The sequence below is a fragment of the Aythya fuligula genome, chromosome 16 (assembly GCF_009819795.1).
Source record: "Aythya fuligula isolate bAytFul2 chromosome 16, bAytFul2.pri, whole genome shotgun sequence".
Classification (NCBI taxonomy): Eukaryota; Metazoa; Chordata; class Aves; order Anseriformes; family Anatidae; genus Aythya; species Aythya fuligula.
Window position 1 is genome coordinate 7,812,048 of NC_045574.1, and position 23,287 is coordinate 7,835,334.

A 23,287-nucleotide genomic window follows, 5' to 3' on the forward strand; every position below is an offset into this window, starting at 1 on the left:
GAGTATATAGCTAAGATGTGCCTACAATTAGGGAATATGAATGCTACTCAACTCCATCATGTAAAAGCACAGACTGTTAAAAAAAAATAGAGGAACTTGCCTTCATTATTAAGTACTAAAATATTGCTATAAAAATAAGATTTGTAAACAATCGTGTAAACAAAGTCCCTCACAGAGAGTCAATACTGAATACTTGTATTTTAGAAACAATTTCTCATTGTACTGAGAAATTATTACGGCCTCTACTTTATGAGGCATTCTTAGTATTCGTGATTTTTTTTATACAAGAAAAAATAAATACATTTGCAAATATATGTAAAATATAAATTACATATTGTATGTGTGCATATTGGTACACAGAGAGCTCATACAGATATATAACACTGATGGCCAAATCTTCACCAGATTTAAACTTGCACCAACGAATTTCTACAAATTGGTCAAAACAATTCATATAGTAAAATTTCTTCACTACATCACCTGATTTTCAACCTGTCAATGAACCATTCCTCACACAATTTGAGATTGGTACTATGTCAATCAAATGCTAAGGTGACAAAGGAGGTTTTCGTTCTTTATTCTGGTCAACAAGCGGCCAGATAGCACAACCCAACAGTACCATTTGGTGCTTCCCATGGGCAGATTGTTTCCTTAACGCAATCCACATGAGCCCACATTTCTGTAGCAAAGCACACATTCAGTGGACCTAATTAAGCATTGTTTCCCTCTTCACCCTTTTATTTTCTTCCTTTGGGAAAACAGATTTTTTCTTTTCTCACTTTTACTCTTTAATAGCCCAATGTTTATGACATACTTAAATCAGGAGTAACACTACTGGATGCTTGGTATCTGCTACACAGGTGGGAGTCTGCATCTCCATCCCCATCACCAAGCGGAACAGCGTCACTTCTCCCAGCTCCCTCCCTTCCTGTGCATAAGGCTTTGGAGAAAGAATTGAAACTGGCCCAACAAAGATCTTGTAAAACATGCTCTACTCTACCCAAACCCCACAGAATGTAAACCAGACACTTGTAGCTCTGCAACAATATCTGAGATTTCCAGATGGCAGGTAGCAAAAATGATGTCTGTACACACATACCAAAAGCTTCATGACTTTAAACTGTCATAGTTTGGGTTAATCCTGGATTGTCTAATGTGCATTTCAAATTTGAAAAGAGCAGACAATAACCTGTGTTCCCGAGGAGTTGATGTCTCAGTTGTCAGGTCTGCAAATAACGTGACTAAAATAAACCTTTTAGCCGCATGCTAATGACCATTCCCACTCGCTTCCTTCACTTAAATAATCTAAGTAGTTTAGAAGTGCATGTGGACTGCCACTTTGCATTGCTTTTTTGTAAGGTCCTTAAGGGGTCCTGCCATTTAACTTCCTGTTAAAATCTCCTCCAATCTACAAGAATGCAATCACGATAACTAAAACGGACTAGACACAACCTCCAAAATGTAATGCTAGGCCCTACCTTTAACCTTCACAATGATTTAATTTAACGCATTTTACTACAGAATTGGCACAGCTTAAAAATGACTTCATGGTCAGTGACTACAGCTCAGCAGACAGTGATTTATGAGGCCTGGTGATTCTTGACTTCTCTGGGTGATGTGGCCACATCTTAACCGTGACACTATGCTGTGTGCCCTCACTGCACCTGAACTAAAAAGAGCTGTTACAAAGAGCTGTAAGAAAGGTTCATTATCAAGCGTTTAGGAATTTGGGGTTTGTTGGATGAGAAATGTTTACAAGAATTGCTTGCAATGATTCAGATTTATATTTGTGCCAGATTTTTGTCCCACATACTTCAGGGTTTCACTGAGCTAGTGTTCATCACCAAAAGATCAGACACAGAGGAATCTGATTAGAGTTTTAACTGCTTCGTTCTTTGGGCAGAAGAGAACACATTCATCTTCCCATCTTGTTTCTTATCTATTAAATATTATATCTAGATGTGATGTTTATCAGTACAGCGCAGTATCTTAATAAGTAATAAAAGAACATGACATATGAGGGAAAAATTGGATATGTATTCTGTCTTACCTTTTAAATAGACAATTTAATTTTCAGAACTTTGACTAATTCAGCAGACCTGTTAGGCACATTCATAAGTATGAATACAGTATGAATACACTGTACAGTAAAATGTTTTGCTGAATCTGGCCTCACATATGAAATTGGTAGTAAATTAAAAGCCTTTAGTGGAAAACAACTTAAAAAACAGAAAATCCAGGTCTTTGCAATGTATTTCATATTTGACCAATGAACTTGCCAAAAATTAGGAGCTAAATTTAAAACCTAAGTATTTATATTCTGACTTTGCTGTTTCATTTAAGATTTTAAAATTAAAGCTACTTTCAGTCCATCAACCTTCACCTGGCTCCATATTAAATTATAGAGGTGCTAAAAATAAATCACAGTGTACACTAAATCTGGCCAGTATTACTGGACTATGCATCTAGGTAAGAAGAATTATTTTCATGACATCAAGACCAGACACTATTTTTAAGGTGTTTAAAAAAGTTTTACCATTTATTTCTCAGCTGAATTCAGACTCTGTACACCATACAGAACACTGTATGTGATTTTCAAAAGGAGTTATAGTACTTAGGTACCTGAATCCTTAATTTTCAAACAGATTGCTGGTATTTTCACATCCCATACACTTCCAAATCTATGCACAATGACAGAGCACTAGCACCCAAATCAGAAACAGGTTTGCTAAATCATGAGAGGTGAGGCAATCAGGAGTGAGGCAGAAGGGAGTTTTGCTACACCTCAGTTTTGTTACTTAGAGTTGCTAAGCAATGTATCTGCAGCAGTGTGCACCATGTTCCTGGCTCAGTCTAGCATCTTGACCATTCGTACCACAGAAATCTCTTTTAAGCTTCTTTGGTAATAGCTTTTGCAAATGCTGTCCCAAGCAACAGATGTATGCTGCATACGGTGGTGGTAATTAAAATGTTTAAATATAAGATAGACATCTGACAAAGAAGTGAAGTGAAACACCAAGCAGTGCAGAATACCTACTTAAAGATTAAACATGCCTGTATGTACTGATGAAATTCCTGCTATAATGAAAAGTTAAAAGAGGCCATCTTGAAACAAGATCATTCAGACCTCTCTGATGTAAATCAGCTCTTAGGGAGCAGACACTCCGGTGGCCTGTGTGTGTGTTTTTTGGAGACCTGTAGATACATATTAGTTTTGGTTGTCACGCAGACCTGCTCTCTGAGAGGTTGCTGTGACCCATCAGTATCGATCTGCATGCAGATAGGAGCGAAATGTTGACATTTTGTAAGTGCTTTTCTGTTTTCACATACAAGATTTTTCATAGAAAACAGAATAAATTGGTTCGGTTAAATTTCCTCCTAATTTATCAGCTACAAAATAGGCATTTGTCCCTGCTGGAAAGGCTTCCTTCATGATAAATAAGCAGAGGTTATGATTTAGTCCTTTAGCCAGAGTACTCAAAAATGATTCACATGGTATTCTTGTTGGCTGATGGCACAAAGTAACTGGTTTTTAAAGATGCTAAACATGCAAATATAAGTTCAAAATGCTTATAAACTGGTTTCTCGTTATTCTGACTACACGTGCAGTTGGCAGAACTGTGCTCACATCCCACATCTCCTACAGGTGCTTACCAGTGTGATCAGCCACATGCACATTCAGCTTCCTTATTGGTTTGCAAACCATTCTCATGGACATTTACATATGCATTTGGATGCCCTAAATATCTGCTCCAAACAGTTTAATATGTAAAATTAGCACATGAAAATTCTACTGGAATATCACTTATCATTACTGATATGTAAATTATACACTTCTTCAAGACATACAGGCTAATCCTTCCCCTCTTTTAGCACTGGAAAAAATAAAAAAAATAAAAAAGAAGGAAATGTCTAATAATGATGATAGTGAAGCATTGGAATAGAATGTCTGATGGTATTACAGAATCTTCACCCATTTACTGTCTATTCAAGTCCATCTGAACGCTTATCCTCCCTGCTCCAATACATTTTGTGCTCTTAGTATTCCTCTCCTCAGGTGATTCCTCAGTGTTTCTCATACTAATCATAAGAAAGGGATACCTACATAGATATTTTCATGGAAGATCAATGCTGCAAGCTGCTGAGCTAACAGAAGATGTGCCTGGGAGAAGGCAATAGGCAAAAGCATGGAAATGCTTTGCTTAGCCATATCTTTACCTCCAACTCCTTGATATACCTTGCACTCTGATCACAGCAGCTCTGGCAATATACTCTACTCCCTTCCACTCCCAATATATTCTGTAGCTCTCTGCTTGAGAATCACACAGACACTTGGAAGAAATATCCCTCTAGCTGATCCCTAATATTACCTCTTGAGATTTCTCCCAACCAAACATTAATATAATTCCTTTCTTTCATTAAATATAAAGACCTTTTTTTTTTTTTTTTTTTCCTAGCTGGTGTGTATAGTACAAATCGGAAAATTCACAAGCTGCAAGTTTTGCCCCAACCCTAGTTTTCACACAATCCTCGAAGAATCAGAACACAGGCAACATTAAACAATATCAGATTAGAATTCCTTCTTGAATTCCCACTCAATCTAATGAAATCCTGTTCATGGAAATGAATTTCTCTACATCACCCTATTTAATTCACACAACAGAGAAGAAGTAGTAAACAAGGGACTTGCAACTTGCCCTTTTCCTTAATATCAGAGCAGATTGCACATAACAAAAGGGCCAAGGCTGCATAATAAAAGATAATGCCAAACCATTTATACTTTGCATCGATATTACAGAATTGGAAGGAATTACATCTCTTGAGGCACAGTCATTCTTGGAGCTTCCTTTGGATCAGTGCAACTCTGAAAAACAGTGCTGATTGGCCACCAAACAGCAAGCTATTCCAAGAGCATTAGCCCCTGTAGTTTTTATAAGCCATTACATTCAATAAAAAAGGTGCTAGTAAACTGAAGGAGAATTTTACAGATGAAATATTACCACATCAATTTAAATACAGGGCTAAGCTGACTTGACAGCTGGTCTGAAAACACTCTTTCAGTTAAGGGTGGGAAGAGAGAATAGTTAATCTCTCAATCACCAGACAGATCCAGACAGAAGTAACACTAAGGTGCCTCTTTTCAGCTGGCAAGGCAGGTAAATTCACAAAGTGTTCCTGAAATTCTAAGGATTTTGTTGTGTCTGGACAGTGCGCACTGTGAGAGTCCACAAGATTTCAGGCACTCTGGAGTACTGCAGGATCAGCAAATATTTTATTATTTTAGTGCTTTAAAATATTAACACACTAAGCCCTGAAAACCCCGTTTCTGTTTTATGCATTTCAGAAGGCATTTTTCAGGCACTGTAGAGTCAGATAACTGGCATACAGTAATGACAAAGCTGTTCTTTAATTTATACCATTGTCTCACCTACCTGTTAAGGTCAGACAGAACACTGGCCCCTGGACACAAGCCAGCAGCTCTCCACTACCCCAATTATGCATTGTGCAATGTCATTGTCATTTCAAAAAACAGTGTATACTTCCAAGAGGACTTCAGAAGAGTCAATGCAGGTTAAAACATTCCCTCCCCAATCCCACCACCCCATCCATTCTCCACCCCAACACCTCCTCCTGCACACGCACTTCTCCCTTCTGTTTATTTTTTGTTTTAAACGCACTAAGCAAAAATTGACTTTGGCTGCTCTTCCTGAACTCTGAAGTGTTTGTGTAGATAAGAGTCTGATAATACGTTAGAAGAAAGTTTCATAGGTCCCTTTTCTCCTGGCAGGTAGTGACCAAGGCCAGCCACGCACTGAGGTTTCTTTCCCTCACAGCAGTATTTTTCTGGCTTGCCTGCTTATCGAACTAGGCCATTTTTGGAATTTTTATTACATCTGACTTGGAAAAAATATTTCAGCTGAAAGATACTTGTTTATCTACAGTGCTGGGGGAATACAATGTGTAAATCTAGCTACTGCCATCCCAAATGTGGTGTTGGTTTTTAAAGCAGCTATATTGAGCCTTTCTTGGACTAAGTAAAAGAGGAGCCGATCTGAGCTCCTTTTCCTTTATGGGAAATATATTAAGAATGCTAGAAATCACACACTATAAAAGAAGTAAGATATGCCTCCAGAAACAATTGGTCTTTAGAGGACAGGACAGGACAGGACAGGACAAAAATAGCCACCCTTGCTTCACAATACTTCTTAAAATGGACATACTCCTGTTTTCATATCACTACTTTCCTCCACTAGAGGTTGACAGGAAACTGGAAGGCACTCATTCTATTCCTGGATAAAAAGAATTATGAACACTCCTTCCACACAAGGCATTTTCTGCTGCTACAGTGATCTTTTCATGTTGTTGGTTTGTTTTTGTTTTTGTTTGTTTGTTTGTTTGTTTTGTAATAAATATTAAGCTCCACATTGAGCTGTGCTGTGCTCCTAATTGTTTATCTATGCTTGTCAGGACCTATGCTATATCCGTGGCCATCAGGAGATGGTATATGGAAGTAGGTCCAGACAGAATCATTTAAAGTATGACCTTAACTTAAATCACAATTTTCAGTGAATCGCTGAAATTGTAGATTTAGTTGTGGTGTCTCAAGATGAAGTATTTAGTGGCAATAGTGGCTTGAGGTGTTAATATTTGTCTTCTGTAATCTTCCTGCCCCAGCGTTACTGCACTCCTTTTTACTAGAAAACATGTTTTGTCTAGCCACATGGTTCCCTATACTGAAGGCCTGCTCTGACTTAAAATTTAGCCAGAAGAAAACCTAGGATATTTTTTCAAGTAGATGAGTTCCCAGATCCATTTCCAAGTGCAGCTGCATAAATAATTGGGCTGGCACAACTGAGGGGGTGGTATGCCACAGAAACCAGCAGCAGGTGGCACAGGAGGTGAGGTTGGGTCAATATTGCTGCCAAACACTTGGCTTTTGAGTATACAGCTTCAAGTCTAGTCAGCAGTTCATGTATATAATTCTCATAGCTTCGGACTGTGTGTACTGGCAGGAATGAAATTGGAACACACTGCAAAATGCCACAGCAAACTTAGGTAAATTTGCAGCTGGCCTGCTTGCACCGAATGCCATGCTATGGTTGTAGTGATAACAGTGACATAAACGTCTCAGTATTAAACCAACGGTGTACCAATAAACCAAATTTAAGTTAATGCTTCCTTGCATATGTATAAAGAGCAGCCACAACTTTGAATGACTACAGACACTTCCTTAAACACTTGTCTTCAACTTGAAAGATATTTATGCTTGCAAGATCTCCACAATAATTCCAGACTTAAACACTCACCCATTCTGTAGCCCTAGGATATTCAGGTGAAGGTGATTCCAAATTCAGATATGCCATCCCTGTTGTAAAGAAAAAGAAAAAGGATTATTTAAAGAAAGCTTGCTGAAAACGTGATTCTTTCATTAATATAAAACAATGCCTAAAGCATAAAAAAAGCCTTGGGATAAAATATCCTACAATCAAAAACCATAACAATAACATCTCCCATTCCAGTAAAGAGCACACAGTCCCTGAATACCATGCAACAGCATCAATTGCATTTTGAAATTTTGATTTAGAAAACTAAGCAACCTGGCATGATTTGAACACAGATTTCCTTGTATCTAATGCTGTGAAATTAAAGCCAGCTCTGCAAGTGCAATTTTATTTTATTAACATCACATTATCCATGAAAAGTCTTTCCAGTAACTACTTCCCTATTAGCTGTAGCTTGACCTAAAAAAAAAAAAAAAAAAAAAAAAAAAAAAAAAAAATTAAGGGCTGTGATTACTGTGCGCACTAAGGACTACAGTGCCATCCAGTGGTAAAATGCTCTTTAGAATCTTTCTTACAAATTTCTACTTCTACTCACTGCTGCCATATAGAATATTAGCCCTAAACACATTCTGCAAAACCCACGAAGGCTGAAAAATATCAGAAGCAGCAAAATGTGCATGGCTGGAACTTCAATATATAGATAGCACGTAAATATTCCTTCTTTCCTCTACACACATTTCTTAAAGCTAGTTTAGTGCAAACCGACGTGCTTTGAAAAGGTTGTTCTCACTCTCTTTTCTGAGGCAGTGAGCACAGTTTTTATTATCCTGGTCCTGCTGGCAGCATTCAGGTTATCCAGTCATACAGGACTTCTCTTTCCAAGTAGTACAGAATAAGCCTGATAGCTAACCTAGCAGCTAGTCATGCAGAATCACCTATACTGCCACGCTCCACATAACACATTTTGCATATTTGCTACTTAACTCATCAAATTTCTTTGAACCATGGAGAACAAAGGAAGGATGTATGTTTGAGGACAAGCACCTTCCTTTTTTTGCAGCAGCAGCAGAGGAAGTAGCGAGATCCAACCCTTTTCTTTTTCTTTTCCACTGTCAGGTTCTAATGGACAGTTTACCAGCTAAAAGCTGAAGCAGAATATATTGGGGTGAAAATGCAATGTGTCCCAGGCTATACATGTTGGAATTATTTGGGGATTTGGAGAAGTATTATTTGGGAATAGGCCTTTGTCTCTAAAGTGCAAAAAGAGCTCTGTCCTGAGATCACAGAACATTTTCAGTTACTTAATCCTCCGTTATTACAAGGATCTAGTAATGTTTTTTTATCTCCCCTGCCATTTTCCTGCAATGCTTTGCAGATTTTGCAACTTCTAGTATTTTGCAAGGTGGATCTTAAATTTCATATATGCTGTTAGGAAATATTTTGCTGCTGTGGATGTATGTGGAGAGTGTAATTTGAGGACTAAACATCTATTAAATGATTGCACACATTTGTAGGGGTCAGAGCCCAGATCCAAGTGGCCCTTTTCAGCCCATATTCTTGACTGGAATATATTTAAGACCTTTGGTTCTACTGAGACAGGCATCCCAAAGCATGGAGCCTGTAGAGTCAAATTCAGCATTAGTTAATACACATTGTACCCTTTGGCTTCAACTGAAAATATAAATCCATAAACCAGAGATTAATTTATCCTCATTACACTGCAAGCTAAAACTGGAAATGTCATGAAAACAGACCTTCTCAATAGATCTCCCAACCAGTCGTTCCTATTACCTATTCTATTCTATCCCAATTATCATTAAATAGTGCCATATTTTCTAAAAATAATAAAAAAAAAATGTTACTGTTTCCTCCTGAGAAGGAAATAGTTCAGAATTCACTGATAAAAATCTTACAGAATGAACCAAGTTATGCAAGGGATGATTTTCCACGTAGGTGCATTTTAGACTAAAATATTTGCCACTAGAAAAAGTGCATATTCACAATGGAGAATGGAAGGGAACAATGTAGAAAGTTAAGTCACACAATTCTTAATAATCTGCCGTCAACTCTTAAAGCAGTTTTCAAAAAATACACTAACAGCCTTAAGACCCTAAAACAAAGGGAAAAAAACAAAAACAGAACTTTACTTACTACTTGATAAAATGGCTCAATGGTGGTCTTTTCATCCTGCTTTCATGCAGAGCCTAATTTAAAAGGGGACAGCTGATGCATGAGACCCTGCAGCACTGGCGCAACAATAATTTTGAACTACGTTTCATATTTTTCATAAAGTGAAAAAACATGGCCATAGTTACCATACAAAAGACTACAAAAATTGTTCCAGTACTTGTTTTGGAGCAGAAAAATGACCAGTTACGACATGCTGATGTGCTGCAGTCTCAGCATCTTGTTCTTTCCCTCCCACCCTACCCATCTTCCCTTCCTGTTTGCCCACAGTTTATAAGCTACAACTATTCAGATTCTCCAAGGACAAGGCTGAAATTTAGAATCAGAGGCATTGTAATGAGAACATAGGGTATTGATATAATTATCATTACAGAAAGCAGTTCATTTCAAAAAGGAAAACATTTGTTTCCTTACACGACCAGCTCTGCTCCTACCCAGCTGTCCACAGCAATGTTTCCAAAAAGGACACACCAACTAAGCAAACAATTAGCTATTTCCTTAGCTCTATAGAGTATGAACCATGGAAAAGAGTGACATCAAGCGGTTTCTTTGACTAGTGCATGTGTTTCTTAATGCTACAAGTATTTTTCTCTCTCATAATCCTCTTTAACAGAAGTAATTTCAGGGCCAGGTTGAATCACTAAGGTTTGAGAACTGGTAAGAGCCATGCAACGAGTTAGGTTAAGGCAGGAGGGCACCAAGCTCTGTGTCAGTGCGTGAATCACGTCACAACATGCTGAAGTCATCCCTCTGAAACTCAAATCAGCTCAGCTGATCCCTGGTTCCACACGTACAGACACCCTGGTGACAAATCTACCACCACCATATGAGAGATGAGATCAAAACACGGTGACTTTCCCCAGCTCTGAAACCAGAGGTCTGTGCTGGAGCACATAAAGCATTTTAGCCAGTGGATGGCACCTTCCAAAATATTAACATGGCTGTGCTGTCACCCAGTGAGCTGTATGAGAATGTGAACCATGTGTCAGAAAACCCGTGCTGCTTTAAATCGTTTTCATTTTTAATTTGCCATCAGAATTTTATTTTTTGCATGTATATCTCCTTTTCATCGCTGTTATCCATGCTTGTTTTCCAGTCTGCAACTTCCTTTGCTCCCGATCCAGCCCAGCTCCTAGGTCCATTTGGCCCAAGCTGCTGTGTAAAGGCGCCCACGTTCCAGTCATGCTCCATCCGAAGCCATGTCCATGCACAAACCTATGTGGAGCCAACCCCAACAGCCACAACTGCTCTCTACCTGATTAGGGAGCCACAGGTCTAGCAGTGCACGCCACTTCCACGCTGACCCCTTTCCCTGTCGTTCCTGGAGGAGCTGATTCTCTCTGTAGGACAGGGTACCTGGAGGTTGTAGAACCCATGTGCCCCTCTGCTCCATAGCTCTCCTTCTACCAAGACCTTCAGTACACAACACCACCTCTGTTGCCTAAAGATGCCCCGCTGCAATGGGAACACAGTGGTTCTGTAGCATTTAGGGCTTAACGCCATCTCCCATGATCACAGTCCTCAAGTGCACTGGGGCAAAGATTTTTGGCATTAGTGTATCAAATGAATTTTTCTGCTGCATGCTGATGAACTGTGATTTGCTTGCTCACACTCTTGTACTCCCACTATCTTCTGTTTATCTCCTCTTCAGCACAAACTCCAGCCTCTAGGGTATTATCTGTTCTCATTAGGAGGCAAGGTCAAGTGGACCACTTCACATGGATTAGAACTCACAGGAGGGCTTTCTCTGCAGTGAAGCAATGCCACTGCTTCTAACGGGTTTCAGGAAGAAGCTGTCCTCATCAAAAAGATGCCCAGCAGATTCTCTACTAGATTATAAGGTCTCTTAAGTAATCAGCCTAAAACCTGGAGTATAAAATTCTCTACCTGACCTCTTTGCATGCACAAAATTACCCAACTTTTGACAGAATTACAGCATTTCTCTTTAGTCTAAGCCTTCAACTCACAAATAGGTTCTCTTCACTTACATTCCTGACAACATACTCAAAGCATCAGCGATGCATATTCAGAACACACAGACAGGAGCTGTGGATGGGAATCGCCTTTCAACAAATCCCTCAGCCGTTAGATCTCCTGCAATACTGGGATGTGGCAGACCTGCATTCAGCTCTTGCCTCTGCCTGGGGAAACACAGCTTTCACAGCAGTGTCCTAACCATGAGGTTCTGTAGTCTGGTGAGGAGAGCCATTAGCCTTCCTTATCTTAAACTGTTTTGCACAGATTAAAGACCCACAAGCAGCAGGACTAAAAGCTGAGCCTCCTTTCTGTCCTAACACCTGGATTGCAGTAATTTTCTCCTCAACCCATGTCGATCCTAACTTCTCTCTTTCTACAAGAAAAAGTGATCTGGCTTTTGCACCTCACTACAGAATATTTCATAGTTTCTACTGCTTCCAAGTGTAGCCTTTCATCCTGAGTCTCCACTAACCATACTATTTTTATCGAGTTTAATTCTTAACCAGTTACCTCTTCAGGGAACTTTAAAGGTAGCTGAGCCTGAACATTAATTTCTGTACATAAGCTTAGTATTAAAAAAAATGCAAGCTTTACCATAGAAGACACACAGAAGATACCAGGCTTGATCCTGATCTTGCATACAGTTACGTAAATCAAGAATGATTTTATCACTGTAAAGCTGATGCTAACATCAGAACAAAATCAGTAGCAAAACAGTCTACACCACGTGACAACATCCAGTTGCACTGGATTTTGTTTGTGAACCTGCAGGTTCTTCAGAGTACCGAAGGGATATTATGTGAATCATTAGAGCCTTGTGTGATGTTGTAATATTAGCAAGAGCAAAATCAATGCAGAAACGAACTTTCCACAATAACATTCCCAAATGCTTAACTGAAACAAAAGAGAAAACAAAAGGAATGCCCAAAATGTAATACCAAAAGGACGCATTAGAGGATGAAAGTCTGAGCTCTGTTTAACATGAGGTTATGTTTCTGCTAAATAAAAGGAGATGTTAACATAGAATAATGGAACAAGGATGTACAGGCAACTGCATAAAGCGTGTTGAATGTGAATAAATACTCCCCAGTTGTACGCTGGAGATACAGCCTGCTAGAACTGGCTTAATACAACTATAAAGCTGTATTCAAAAATCAAACAGTGAAGAAACAAAATGTATCATATTTGCCGACAGTTTAATTGGGATTTATGACATTGGGCACTTTAAACTAGGCCATCTCAAAATGCTGAATATTGTTAACAGAAATGCAAATTAAAGACTTTAACGTGATTAAGCTGAGTATGTCATTTTATGGGCTTCAAATGAAATAAAAATAATAGAGTTAGTTTCATTGTTCTGTTAATGTTCATTTTAAGCCCAGGCTGCTTCACATTATTTTGTGGGTAGCTAGTGCCTAGTGTATATTAGGGACCATATAAAAATTACTATTAATCCCTACAAATGTTTAAAAAAAAAAAAAAAAAAAAGGGAGGGCGGTCTCCCCAACTCAACAGGAGGAATTCTAGAACCTTCCAGAATCTTCTACAGACGGAATGCACTTGATGTTTTCATAAGGTGGCCTTATGTACCCTTTACATTGCTGTAGCAGTACAAAATGTCAAAGATTTGAAGCTTATTGTTTAATATAAACTAGTATCCAACTGTACATGGTGAGCATCCCAGTTTGGGGGGGAAGGGGCTTGCTATGGATGTCATTGCATGCAATTGTACGTAAAAATAAAGCCAAAAGGATTCAGTAGCATGCGAGCCAGTTATCTGTGCTTTTCTGAAATATGACTTAATGTATATCACTGCTGCAAATTGTTCTTTACCTCTTTTGTACAAGCATATATAGGCAAAAGCAACTGTTGACAACGTGGTCTATCCCCTCCAAAATTTCCAGTTGTGTAGCAAGAACTTTCATTGAACCCGACTGACACATTGTAAAGTGTTATTGGTCACACTTATTACAACTGTGATAGACTGAGCATTTATGTAAAAAACTACCAACTTCTATAATCTCTTATTTTCTGGGTTACTCTGCAAAATCTACAGTAAAATATGAACTTGTTCAGGGCAATATATGAGCTTTTGTCATTCAAGACAATTACTGCTGTGACAAGAGTACACATTTAGCAGAACATACTGCTGACTGACTGAAGAACCTGCACTGCTTATATTTATTACACCCATTCAGGTGACATAAGCATAAAAGACTCTGTGCTATCTTCCTTTATAAAATGTTTACACATTGCAGTAATTCAGTTGCACGTAGCTATAGCATCACAAGCTCCGACCTGTTCTGGGCACGATCAGGTTTACACCTGCATGAACAATGGCCATCCACAGGCATTGCTCTCTGGGGACATTATAAAGACTTATCTTTCTGTACGGACTCACTGAAACACAGCAAGACTCCCCAGATATGTTCATAATTCTTAACCTTGAAATCACAGGAAAAAGGGAAAGCAGCAAAGTTGCTAAATTTGTCTTTATCTTCCCAGGTCCAGCAGGTTAAAAATTCACCACCTGTTCTCAAGATAAGGCTACTGCCTCACAGCAGCCAGATTAGGAGAGAAGATGCAGTCCCCTATCCAGTGCTTTTAGTGCCCTGAAAATCAATCTCTCAACAAGCGGAAACACTTTCATTCACAGGGCTAACATTGCATCTGCCTATTTCCAAAAATCAGGTCAAGAGAAAGCAGTAAGAAAAGCAAAAAAAACCTTTTTAATACCACCTGCTAATGCCTCCGTGCTATTGTAGCACGTGATTAGAGAATAATGTTTCATTGTTTATCTAGCTTATACCATTTATCCAATTAAGCTGCTTTCTGTAGCTTGCCTTTACTGTTGGCATTCCCATTAACCCCTTCCCCAAATTCTGGGCCGTGCAGCTCATGTCTCTGACTAGTCCTCTCTTCCCAGAGAGCATCCGTTTGCCCTTTAGTAGCCCATTAAGCGAGGCTCAAGTAGGGTGGCACTTTGGGGCTGAACACTGAAACACAGAGTCTTCCAAAGACTCTGGTCAAACGATTAGGAAAAGCAATGGAAAAGCTTCTGCTAGCAGGAACAGCCAAGTGGTGCAAGGGCTGCAGCTAAGAGACGAAATACCTCTGTCTTCAGTGACATTGATATATCCTGCCTGTTGAGAACCTTACCACTCTGTCTTAAATCCATATTGTGCCTAGGGGATTTGTGAGCACATTCAATTGAAAAGCATCTACCACACGAACCCCCTATCTCATTTTGGCTCAGCACTGATGCTGCAGGGACACCAGGTACACCAAGCCTACACCAACCCTCAATAGCAACACGGGCACAAAGCCTGAGAAACAGTAATCTAATAAACAGAAGTTGGCTGACATGGGAAGTAAAATTCCTCACGTTGGAAACGAAGCGGGCTCTAGCATTACGCGTGGGATAACTGTGTCCATATGTTTGGAACGCCTTGTCTTGACCTCAGGAAGAGCACGTTGGCTCCCCAGTACCAGACGTGTAGGCTGAGGCTTTACTCAGTGTTGTGTTTTAGGGTGGGGTAGGATGGCAAACGTTTACCTGCTGGGACAGGACGTGGATAGTAAAGGCCATTTCTGAGTAGGAACACGAGAACAGAGGACAGGTGACTCAAATCCATTCTGATTTTTCTCATGGCACTCATTCCTTCAACTGACAGCACCCACCTCAGCGTGCAGCCTGTGTAAGAGCAAATAACAACCCCTCCATCTCCTGAACACACACAGAGCTGCCTCCAGCCCTCCAGGTCAGGGCACACCGGGGCTCAGCACTCCCACCATGGCCACCTGCCCGGAGGGACTGCTCCCCTCACAGCCCCTTCCCCGGGGGGGCGACAACTTTTGGCGGGCTCCCTGCCCGTCCCCCCTCACACGACCCCGGGGCGCTGCCCGCTCCCCTCACAGCCCTGCGGGGAGCGCCCTACCTGGCGGGGCGGCGCCGAGGCACCCGAAATCACCCCTTTTTGCCTCAAAGAGGCTCCTCGTCGCCTCGGGGGGGAGAAAGGGGGCGGCGGGGAGAGCGGCCCTGAGGCGAGGAGGAGGAGGAGGAGGAGAAGGAGGAGGAGGAGGAGGCGGCCCGCCCCGACCCGACCCACCCTGGGGCGCTCTGGTCTACCCTCGCCCCCTCTCTCCCCCCCAGCCCCCCGGCTGCGGTTGTGGCCGCCCCGGACATCGCGTCGCCGGGGAGGGCGGCGTAGTTCCGGCGGTGGAGCGGGGAGGAGCGGCGTGCCGAGCCAGGCGGCGGCGGCCTCGGCAGCAGCCCGGAGCCCGGGGAGGCAGCGGGGTGCTGCTGCTGGGGGGCACGAGGGGGTGGTGGTGGCGGCCGGGCCGGGCAGTGCTCGGCGTCCCCGCCATGGAGATGGAGAAGGAGTTCCACCGGCTGGACCAGGCCGCCAGCTGGGCCGCCATGTACCAGGTGAGGGGCAGCCGAGCCGGCTCTGCCCCGCGGTGCTGGGGGGGGGGGGGGAGCGCTGGTCCCTCTGCCTGTACCCGCTGCTGAGGGCCGGGGGGGCTCTGCGCTGCGCCTCCCCTCGCGGCTCGCCTGCCCTCCTTCCCCTTTCGCTGAGGGAGGAGGAGGAGGAGAGGCTCCTGGGGGCTCCCCTCTGCCTTACCGAGCCCCTGGGGTCCCCGGGCAGCCCTCGGGGCGCTCCTGCCCTGCTGCTGGGGGCTCCTCGGTGGGCTGAGCGCGGCCCCGAGTGCTCAGCAGCCTTCCAGGGCTGCTTCCTGACCTCGGGGAGCGAAGCCCAGCGCCTGCTGCTTTCTTTAAACAGAAACGATGGCGAGCGGCGTTGCGCGCACCTAGGTTTTGGTCGCTGTAATAGCAGAGCGGATCCCCCCCCAAAATGGCTTGTTAGGGATACTCGTGCAGGGATCTGGTGCTGCTTTTTATTACTTGGTTGATTTAGCCTGGTTGTGACGTTCCTAAAAAGCCGTGTGGCAAACGGTTTTGCGATGGTAAGGTTACGTGCGAACCACGCACAGCTTCGGAGGTACGGGGACCCGAAGTTAGGCCCTTTGTCTTCAGCAAGTTCTGTGTGCGCTTATCCAAAATGAGGGCTGAGAGAAGACGAAGCATGCTAATGGCTGGGTGGATGTGCTCAGTCAGATCGGGCAGCATTACTGTAAAATCCATTTGAATGCTTAAGCTTCCACATTGCATATTCCAATGAGTTTTAAGATCATATTTGTAATGTAAAACTTGGGCTTTGCATCCCTCTCACTGTATTTCTCTGGCAATAGACATTAACAAAAAAAACTGGATTTACGAAAATGTAATAAATGAGCTTCAGTTTCAGAATTACTATAGGCAAGTTGTAAAAGCAGTAGCTTGCAGGATGAATATCTCCAGCAGTTTGGCAATTGGAGAATAAGCATGCAATTTTGAGTATGTTTTTCAGAAAAGCCCATTTTTTGTTAGAGGACTGCATTTCCTGCAGGGTTCCAGCACTTGCTAACTCTATCAGTTGAAAGTCATGTGCATATATGACGTTATGTTTTTGCTAAACTGTTCTTGACGATTTGGTGTGTTGCAGGCTCAGTGCTCAGGAAATGATTTTGAGTAATATAGCTCTGTAATGGAGGTGGTGTACTGCTACGGGTGCAACTGAGTTACAGAAGTGAAATGTATAAGGAGCTGTAAGATTAATACAGAATGAGGGCCTGTGGCATATTTTCAATGTAGCATTCAGTGATATTTTTGTCCTGCTTTCTTTGAATGATGTGACTCAGTAATCTGCTCAGACTGGGGCACAGAATGAGGTTTGATTGAGAACTAAATTAAAAAAAAAAAAAAAAAAAAAAAAAGACTCCAGTGATTTGCATCCAACTGTTGACAAGCCTGAGAGGTGGGTTTTTTTGTGTTTTATTTTTTTCTTGCTGTTTGTATTTTAAGGTTGGTTAGTAAGTATGTGCATCTACATCATGTAATTCAGTTTCTAACTACATCCTGCTTTTAAATATCAGCTGTTTAAAATGACTTCTTGGCAGATCATGTACATCCAGAAGAACAATGTACTTCACTGTAATCCACGTTTTTGATGTCTTGGCTGACATTAACAATGCTGTTTTCCTATAAATCCAATCTTTGCCTGAAGAATGGAGTAAGTGGAAAAATGTTTGTCACTGGTGCAGTCTTCTATTTCTAAAAAGTCTTCCAAGTTAATTGCACCACAGTTAATTGTACCACATGCTTCTAGTGCCTAGGTGTTATGATTGTAACTGCTAAAATCCAAAGAAGTTCGGCAGTGTTCTGAATGAAGCATAACACAGTTTACTAACAGAGTCACTTCCTCTTCTTTCTTGGCTAAATTTATTATTGAGAGGGACACTTGTCTGTTAGGACAGAATTAGGGAGGAATTACGAATACACAGGGAGGTGAAGCTAATTGGAAGGATGGCTGCAAGGAGACAAGTCTGGGTGCCACGTGACTTTGAAGAGTTAAAATTTTCCAAGCTTCTTTTTTTGGACAAGGGGAAGCTATGTTCAGCTATGATAATGGTACAGTTCTGAAAGAATAAAATTTAAGATTTTTTTTTTTTAGAGTATAAATTATAACAAGATGGGGACAAAAACATTTCAAAATGAAGAACTACTGTAGGTATTCGTGACGATTCTGCCTTGAGCACTGTATGGTTAGTGGAACTGTTCTCTAGGAAACAGGGTAAATGCAAATGAAGTTCTCAATGTTTTGATTTTTTTTTTAAAAACACCTAGTATCATCTCTTACTTTCATTTAGATTTACTCACTACAAGAACTGTGAGCCATGAGATCTTGTAAAGGTTGTTCAGAGGCCCAATACTTTAAAAGGGTCTGGGTACTGGCCTGCTCTTTTTTTGTAGAAAAGCATACTCAGGTCTCATTTTAATTATCTTATGATCTAAGCATAAGAAATGGTGAGAATGCAAATCTTACATTTGAGCTGCTGACCATTTTCCTTTAACTTACTGTTTTATGGACGAGGACTTTCATTTGAATGGATAGCAACTTGATATTGTGGTAAAGGTGTGCAGTCTAGAAAACAAATACCTAATGGCAGTTGAATGATATGCAGAGTGCATAAATACCTTTAGGAGTATCAATAGGAATGAAAAGCATTCATTCTGGAGATGTCACAACAAAAAACAGTAGCCCAAAGCTAAGAAAAGCACAGTTTAGGCTTGCTGTTAGAGGAGGAGAGACAAGATACAGGAAGAAATTTTTGACCAGAACATCAAAGGAATATTGAATCCTCACTTACTACCAGTGAATTCAATATCAGATTTTAATGGTAATTCTGTATTCAGAAGACTTTAAAAATTCTAGGGGGTGTTTTGGTTTCTAACTCCTCACACACATGATGGTATAATTAGATACTATCTTAAAAACACAACCCTCAAATACAGGTAGAGTTGCTTCTTGTGTTTGTATAAACTAGGTATGTTGATGTTAGTATGTTGGTTAATGATTTTAAGTTTGATGTGTTAATAACATTGAAGAGACCTGTGAATTACTTAGTGATCTAGCATTCAACTAGGGATCCTGTACAGAGGGGATGGAGGCAGACTCGACACTGTTGGCTTTCACTGAAACTTCTATGGGGACAGCTCATACTGTTTTCCGTGTAAAGGTAGCAAAATTATACAAAATCCTGTGTTGTTTTCTGAGTTACTGTAGTAAAATAAGAAAGACCTGGGTATAATCCAGATTTTCAAATATGTTCAGAAATGAGAATATTGAAAATAGTACTAACTGTACTGCTGTGTGCGCTTTGGAAAGTTGAGGTATAGATAGTTACAGTTTGATTTGAGGCCTGAAAGAGGAATATTATAACTGTTCTCAATTTCTTTATTAATTTTTAAAGTATTTTAAAACTAATATTAACGTGACTGTTGCTATTTTTCCCAAACCTCTAAGCTAAGCTAAAGCACTATAAGATATGAAAGTTAATAAGCTTTACCCAGATTATGGGAGAGATGCAGAAAACTGCTGTTGTGTATATTTTGGATATTTCTTTCAAAAAAGAAAAGATGTGGAAAGCTTTTTTTTTTTTGTGTGTACTCATTGTCTCTGGAAAAACATTAATGGAATATGTAGATAGATTTTAAAGTTGAGGGTAACAAACTGTAAAATGGTTGGCCTTGTAGACTTATAATATTGTGGTTGCGTTGTATTTTTAAAGTAAATGAACAGGAAGTTCTACCAGTGTTTTCGGTTTATAAGCTGCAGTGAGAGTTCAGACTGTATGCTACTGCACGCTACAAGCATTTGTGTTTCTCTTTTACGCTGGTGCTCACAAACTTTAAACTTCTTTGCAACAGATAAACTGTGGCGTGAACACAACTTATTACAAATGCATCTTTGTGCTCGATTCTGCCAGTTCTTGCTACTTGAAAATGCAGGTCTCTGCATGCATGCTTTGCCACTTCTTAACTTGTGCTATGTTGATTCATTCGAGGCTTAATTTAATTGGCTCTGGTTATGGAAAGCTAGTTTAGAACTGATAGTTGCAGGGAGTCTCTATTTTCCTACAGCACAGCTAAGGATATCCATGTCTTCCAGTGCTGTACAGCCACTGAATCTTGATAGAAGCATGGGAGAGACTAACGATGACAGAGTAAGTAGCTGAGTCTCTGCGGCTTGCAAAGTCAATATCCTCTCCGTGAAAGCCAGAGCTTACTTTCAATTACCAGTGCTGGTATCCTTTGTACCATTGAGCGTGTTCCAGGGCACTCGGCTGCGCTGGTTAGTTGTGCCGGTAACTTTTCCAGGTCAAGTCTCTTTCGTCGGCTGATAGCAAACATGCGATTGTGCAAGTCCCATTAAATTGAGCTACTAAGCAGCTTAGTTTTGCTTGTTTTTCAGACTCCAGGGTTTAAAATCTAAGTACTTGAATCCAAATCTTCGCTGATAGCATCGCTGTAAGTAGAGTATTTAAAAATGGAGCCCAGTGTTTCCCTATTACGGATTACTGTTAAAGGGATGGCATTTGCCAAAATTCTAGAAATTGTACGTGTGGACAGTACTTCACCTGCTTCTGAATACCTGTAAGAGTTTCATGTTTTTCCTGTGTTCTTCCACATTACTTATTCCTCTTTTTTTCTGTTTGCTGTAAGGGTATATACATAGAAGGAAACTGACAGTTATGGAGAATGCAGCATTTGCCACATGCCAAGTGATGTTAAATTCAAACAGAAATAGTCCCTGTAAGTAGAGAATAAAATGTGTTTTGTGAGTGGTACACTAAGTATTTTTGAAACTAAAATAACTCTTAAAATAAGCTGGGTAGGTTTCAATTAACAGTTCAGCTTATAGGCAACTAAACATTAAAATGAAATCTTTTCTTGTAAGACTTGCTTTGCAAATGGATGTTCTCTGAGGGCTCTCTTTATCTGGGACGTTCTAGGCTGTGGTTTACACTGAAATATCGCTGCTACTTTCTTGTTAACAGATCACTGTCACCAGCATGACATAATAATCTATTTGGATTGCTAATTTAGCCTCATCAAATGTGAGAGAAACTTACTGATTCCTTAGAATTCAGAATTCATGTATGAATCAAAGTGGACATATTTTAATTAGAAGAAAGTGGAGTAGAAAAGAGAGTCTGAGCAGAAGAAAAAAGTCTGTAATAGCAGCATTAGTTTGAAGTCTTGCTGTCGTTTGTAGTCCAATGAATGTGAGAATTGGGCAGGTTTTATCAGTCACCAGATTTGCCACTGAATTGTTTTTACCATGGTCAAATAAACTAGTTTTTACTTTAGACTCCACATATGCAAAATGAGAACTGTATTCAGTAAAATGTTAGAGAGCTTTTTTTTAATAAAAAATTATTTTCATTACACAGAAAGGAAACCAAAAGTGTGCATACAGTATCAGTATTTTGTTATTGTTAATATATGAAGTAACTTTCTAGTATTTTTTTCTTCTTTTTTTTCAATACCTGCAAATTAGGTTAGCGCTGTGTGACAACAACTTCAGCTCCAGTAATGCTTCAGCAATTCAGAATCATGTGTGGATTTTCTCCTGTGACTGTAGCCTTCCTTTGCAATTGTGTTCTCTTCAAAAGCAGGGGCCTATTGTCCAGTGTGGAGAAGGATCTGATCTGTGCAGAGTAGTTTTCAAAATGTGAGTTTAGTCAGAGGCTTAGTAGCGAACAGATGGATAAATATTTGAAAATTGAGTATTACTGCACAAGGCTAACAAGTTAAAAAACAAACAAACACCACCTCACACCTATCCGGAGTGGATAATCAGAACTTTCCTGAGTGTAGATTTTTATATATTAAACCCTGCTTAATTCTGTTAGTTTCTGCAATACTGATTTTGAAAAAGGTTAATATAAATTCAGATCTAAGAGTAACATTAGAGGATCATGCCTATGGTTTTATATCATATTCACAGTGTTGATTTGAAGTGTCAGCGTTCAGACGTTTTACTGAATTATGTAAATACAAAACTTTTTTTTTTTTTATTAAGTATTAGACTATGTTTGTGTCTGCAGCTAAACGTGTGTGGTGCATCACTACCTGTCAGGGGAGGGCTTCCTCAATGCACTAAATGTGTGCATTTTTTCCTAAAAGAAACCAGTTTATGAAAACGAAATGTAGTAACAGATTCTCTGCGATGTTCAGAAGTAATAATATGAACTTGATCTAATCTGTAAGCTTTGATGTTTACAGCATTTAACCATTGAGATGGTTTTTTTTAGTCATTGGTCAACTTGTCTCATGTTGATTTGCACAAGAAACATTTTTTTGTTTATCTTTCTGGTGCCAGTAGACATGCCCTTGCTGGTTTGGCTGGGAGAGGCACTATGATACAGCATCAAAATGCCTTTGTGTGTTCACTTTGTAGATCATGTAGTACAAACGCCAATTCATTTTCTACCAAGGCTTGTGAATTTAGATGTACTTTTTCTCTCACCCACGCAAAACACAGCTAAGATACAACAGCTTGCCTGTCATATTGTACCAAGAAAAAGTGATAAAAGTGATTCTTGGAAATTCATGTGATTCTGTTAATAGTGATAGCTGATCTACTTTCAAACTGGGTTTGTGCTTTCTACATTTAAGAGGAAAGTTCACGGGACAGCAATGAAAAATCTGATGTCCGTGGTCGGAAGGAAATTGAGCTAGCATAGTATAAGACTTTTAAGAAAAAAAAAAATCTTTTCTGATTTCTAGTTCTGCAAGTTCTATTTCCATCTGCTTTCACCTTGCCCAACACTTTGTCCAAGAAAATGAACTGTTGAACACATTATTTCCATAAGTAATTGTCTTTTGCATTCATAAGTAGTGTTAAAAGTAATGAGCTGGTTATCTAGGGCATCTGCCTGTGACAGCAGCATAAATACAGCCAGCTTACTTGAGAGGTCTGAATTTTTAACCATTGTAGCTAAAGCCTGTCTGTATCTTTCAACTCAAAATACTAACATCAATACTAGGACAACTGTTATTTCTCTCAAATTGTGTGGTGTTTAGTGTTTTTCTTTTTTTTTTTTTTTCTTCTTTTTTTTTTTCTGGTGACTTTTGTTTTTAACTTCCACTCTCTTGTCTCCTGCCTGTCCTTGCTGGCATGATAAGCTACACTGTACTCACTGTACTTTTAAGCAGGAGAATTTCTTGGTATCACTGATACTGAATACGTACCTTAGTTTCTGTTTTGTTAACCTCTGGTGTGAAAAAATATTGGGGCCGTGCTGCTTCCTAGTTGGGCAAGTCTTTTGTGAAAGAAAGTGAGAGGAAAAAAAACTTCTTGTTGAACCCAGCATTAATCTCATGGAGGTACGTTTTGGATTTAATTAGGTAGTATTTTGATACCTGCATTAAAAACTTGTTTTGGAGGCCT

The 23,287-nt window shown here is 40.2% G+C and overlaps 1 protein-coding gene and 1 long non-coding RNA gene across 2 annotated transcripts in view; one reads left to right on the plus strand and one right to left on the minus strand.

Annotated features, from left to right (window-relative positions):
* The window catches only part of LOC116495698, a 148,110-nt gene extending 133,023 nt beyond the window's left edge, over positions 1-15,087 (minus strand). Inside the window, exons 1-2 of the long non-coding RNA XR_004253965.1 lie at positions 15,004-15,087; positions 7,308-7,366 (exon numbers count right to left, since the gene is read on the minus strand). This is a non-coding gene — a long non-coding RNA (uncharacterized LOC116495698). The remainder of the gene's footprint in view (positions 1-7,307; positions 7,367-15,003) is intronic.
* A 689-nt stretch (positions 15,088-15,776) lies between these two features.
* PTPN1 (protein tyrosine phosphatase non-receptor type 1) overlaps positions 15,777-23,287 on the plus strand; it is a 42,581-nt gene continuing 35,070 nt past the window's right edge. The window contains exon 1 of the mRNA XM_032198617.1: positions 15,777-15,876. Within this exon, the coding sequence (XP_032054508.1) occupies positions 15,814-15,876 (63 nt within the window). The 5' untranslated portion in view covers positions 15,777-15,813. The remainder of the gene's footprint in view (positions 15,877-23,287) is intronic.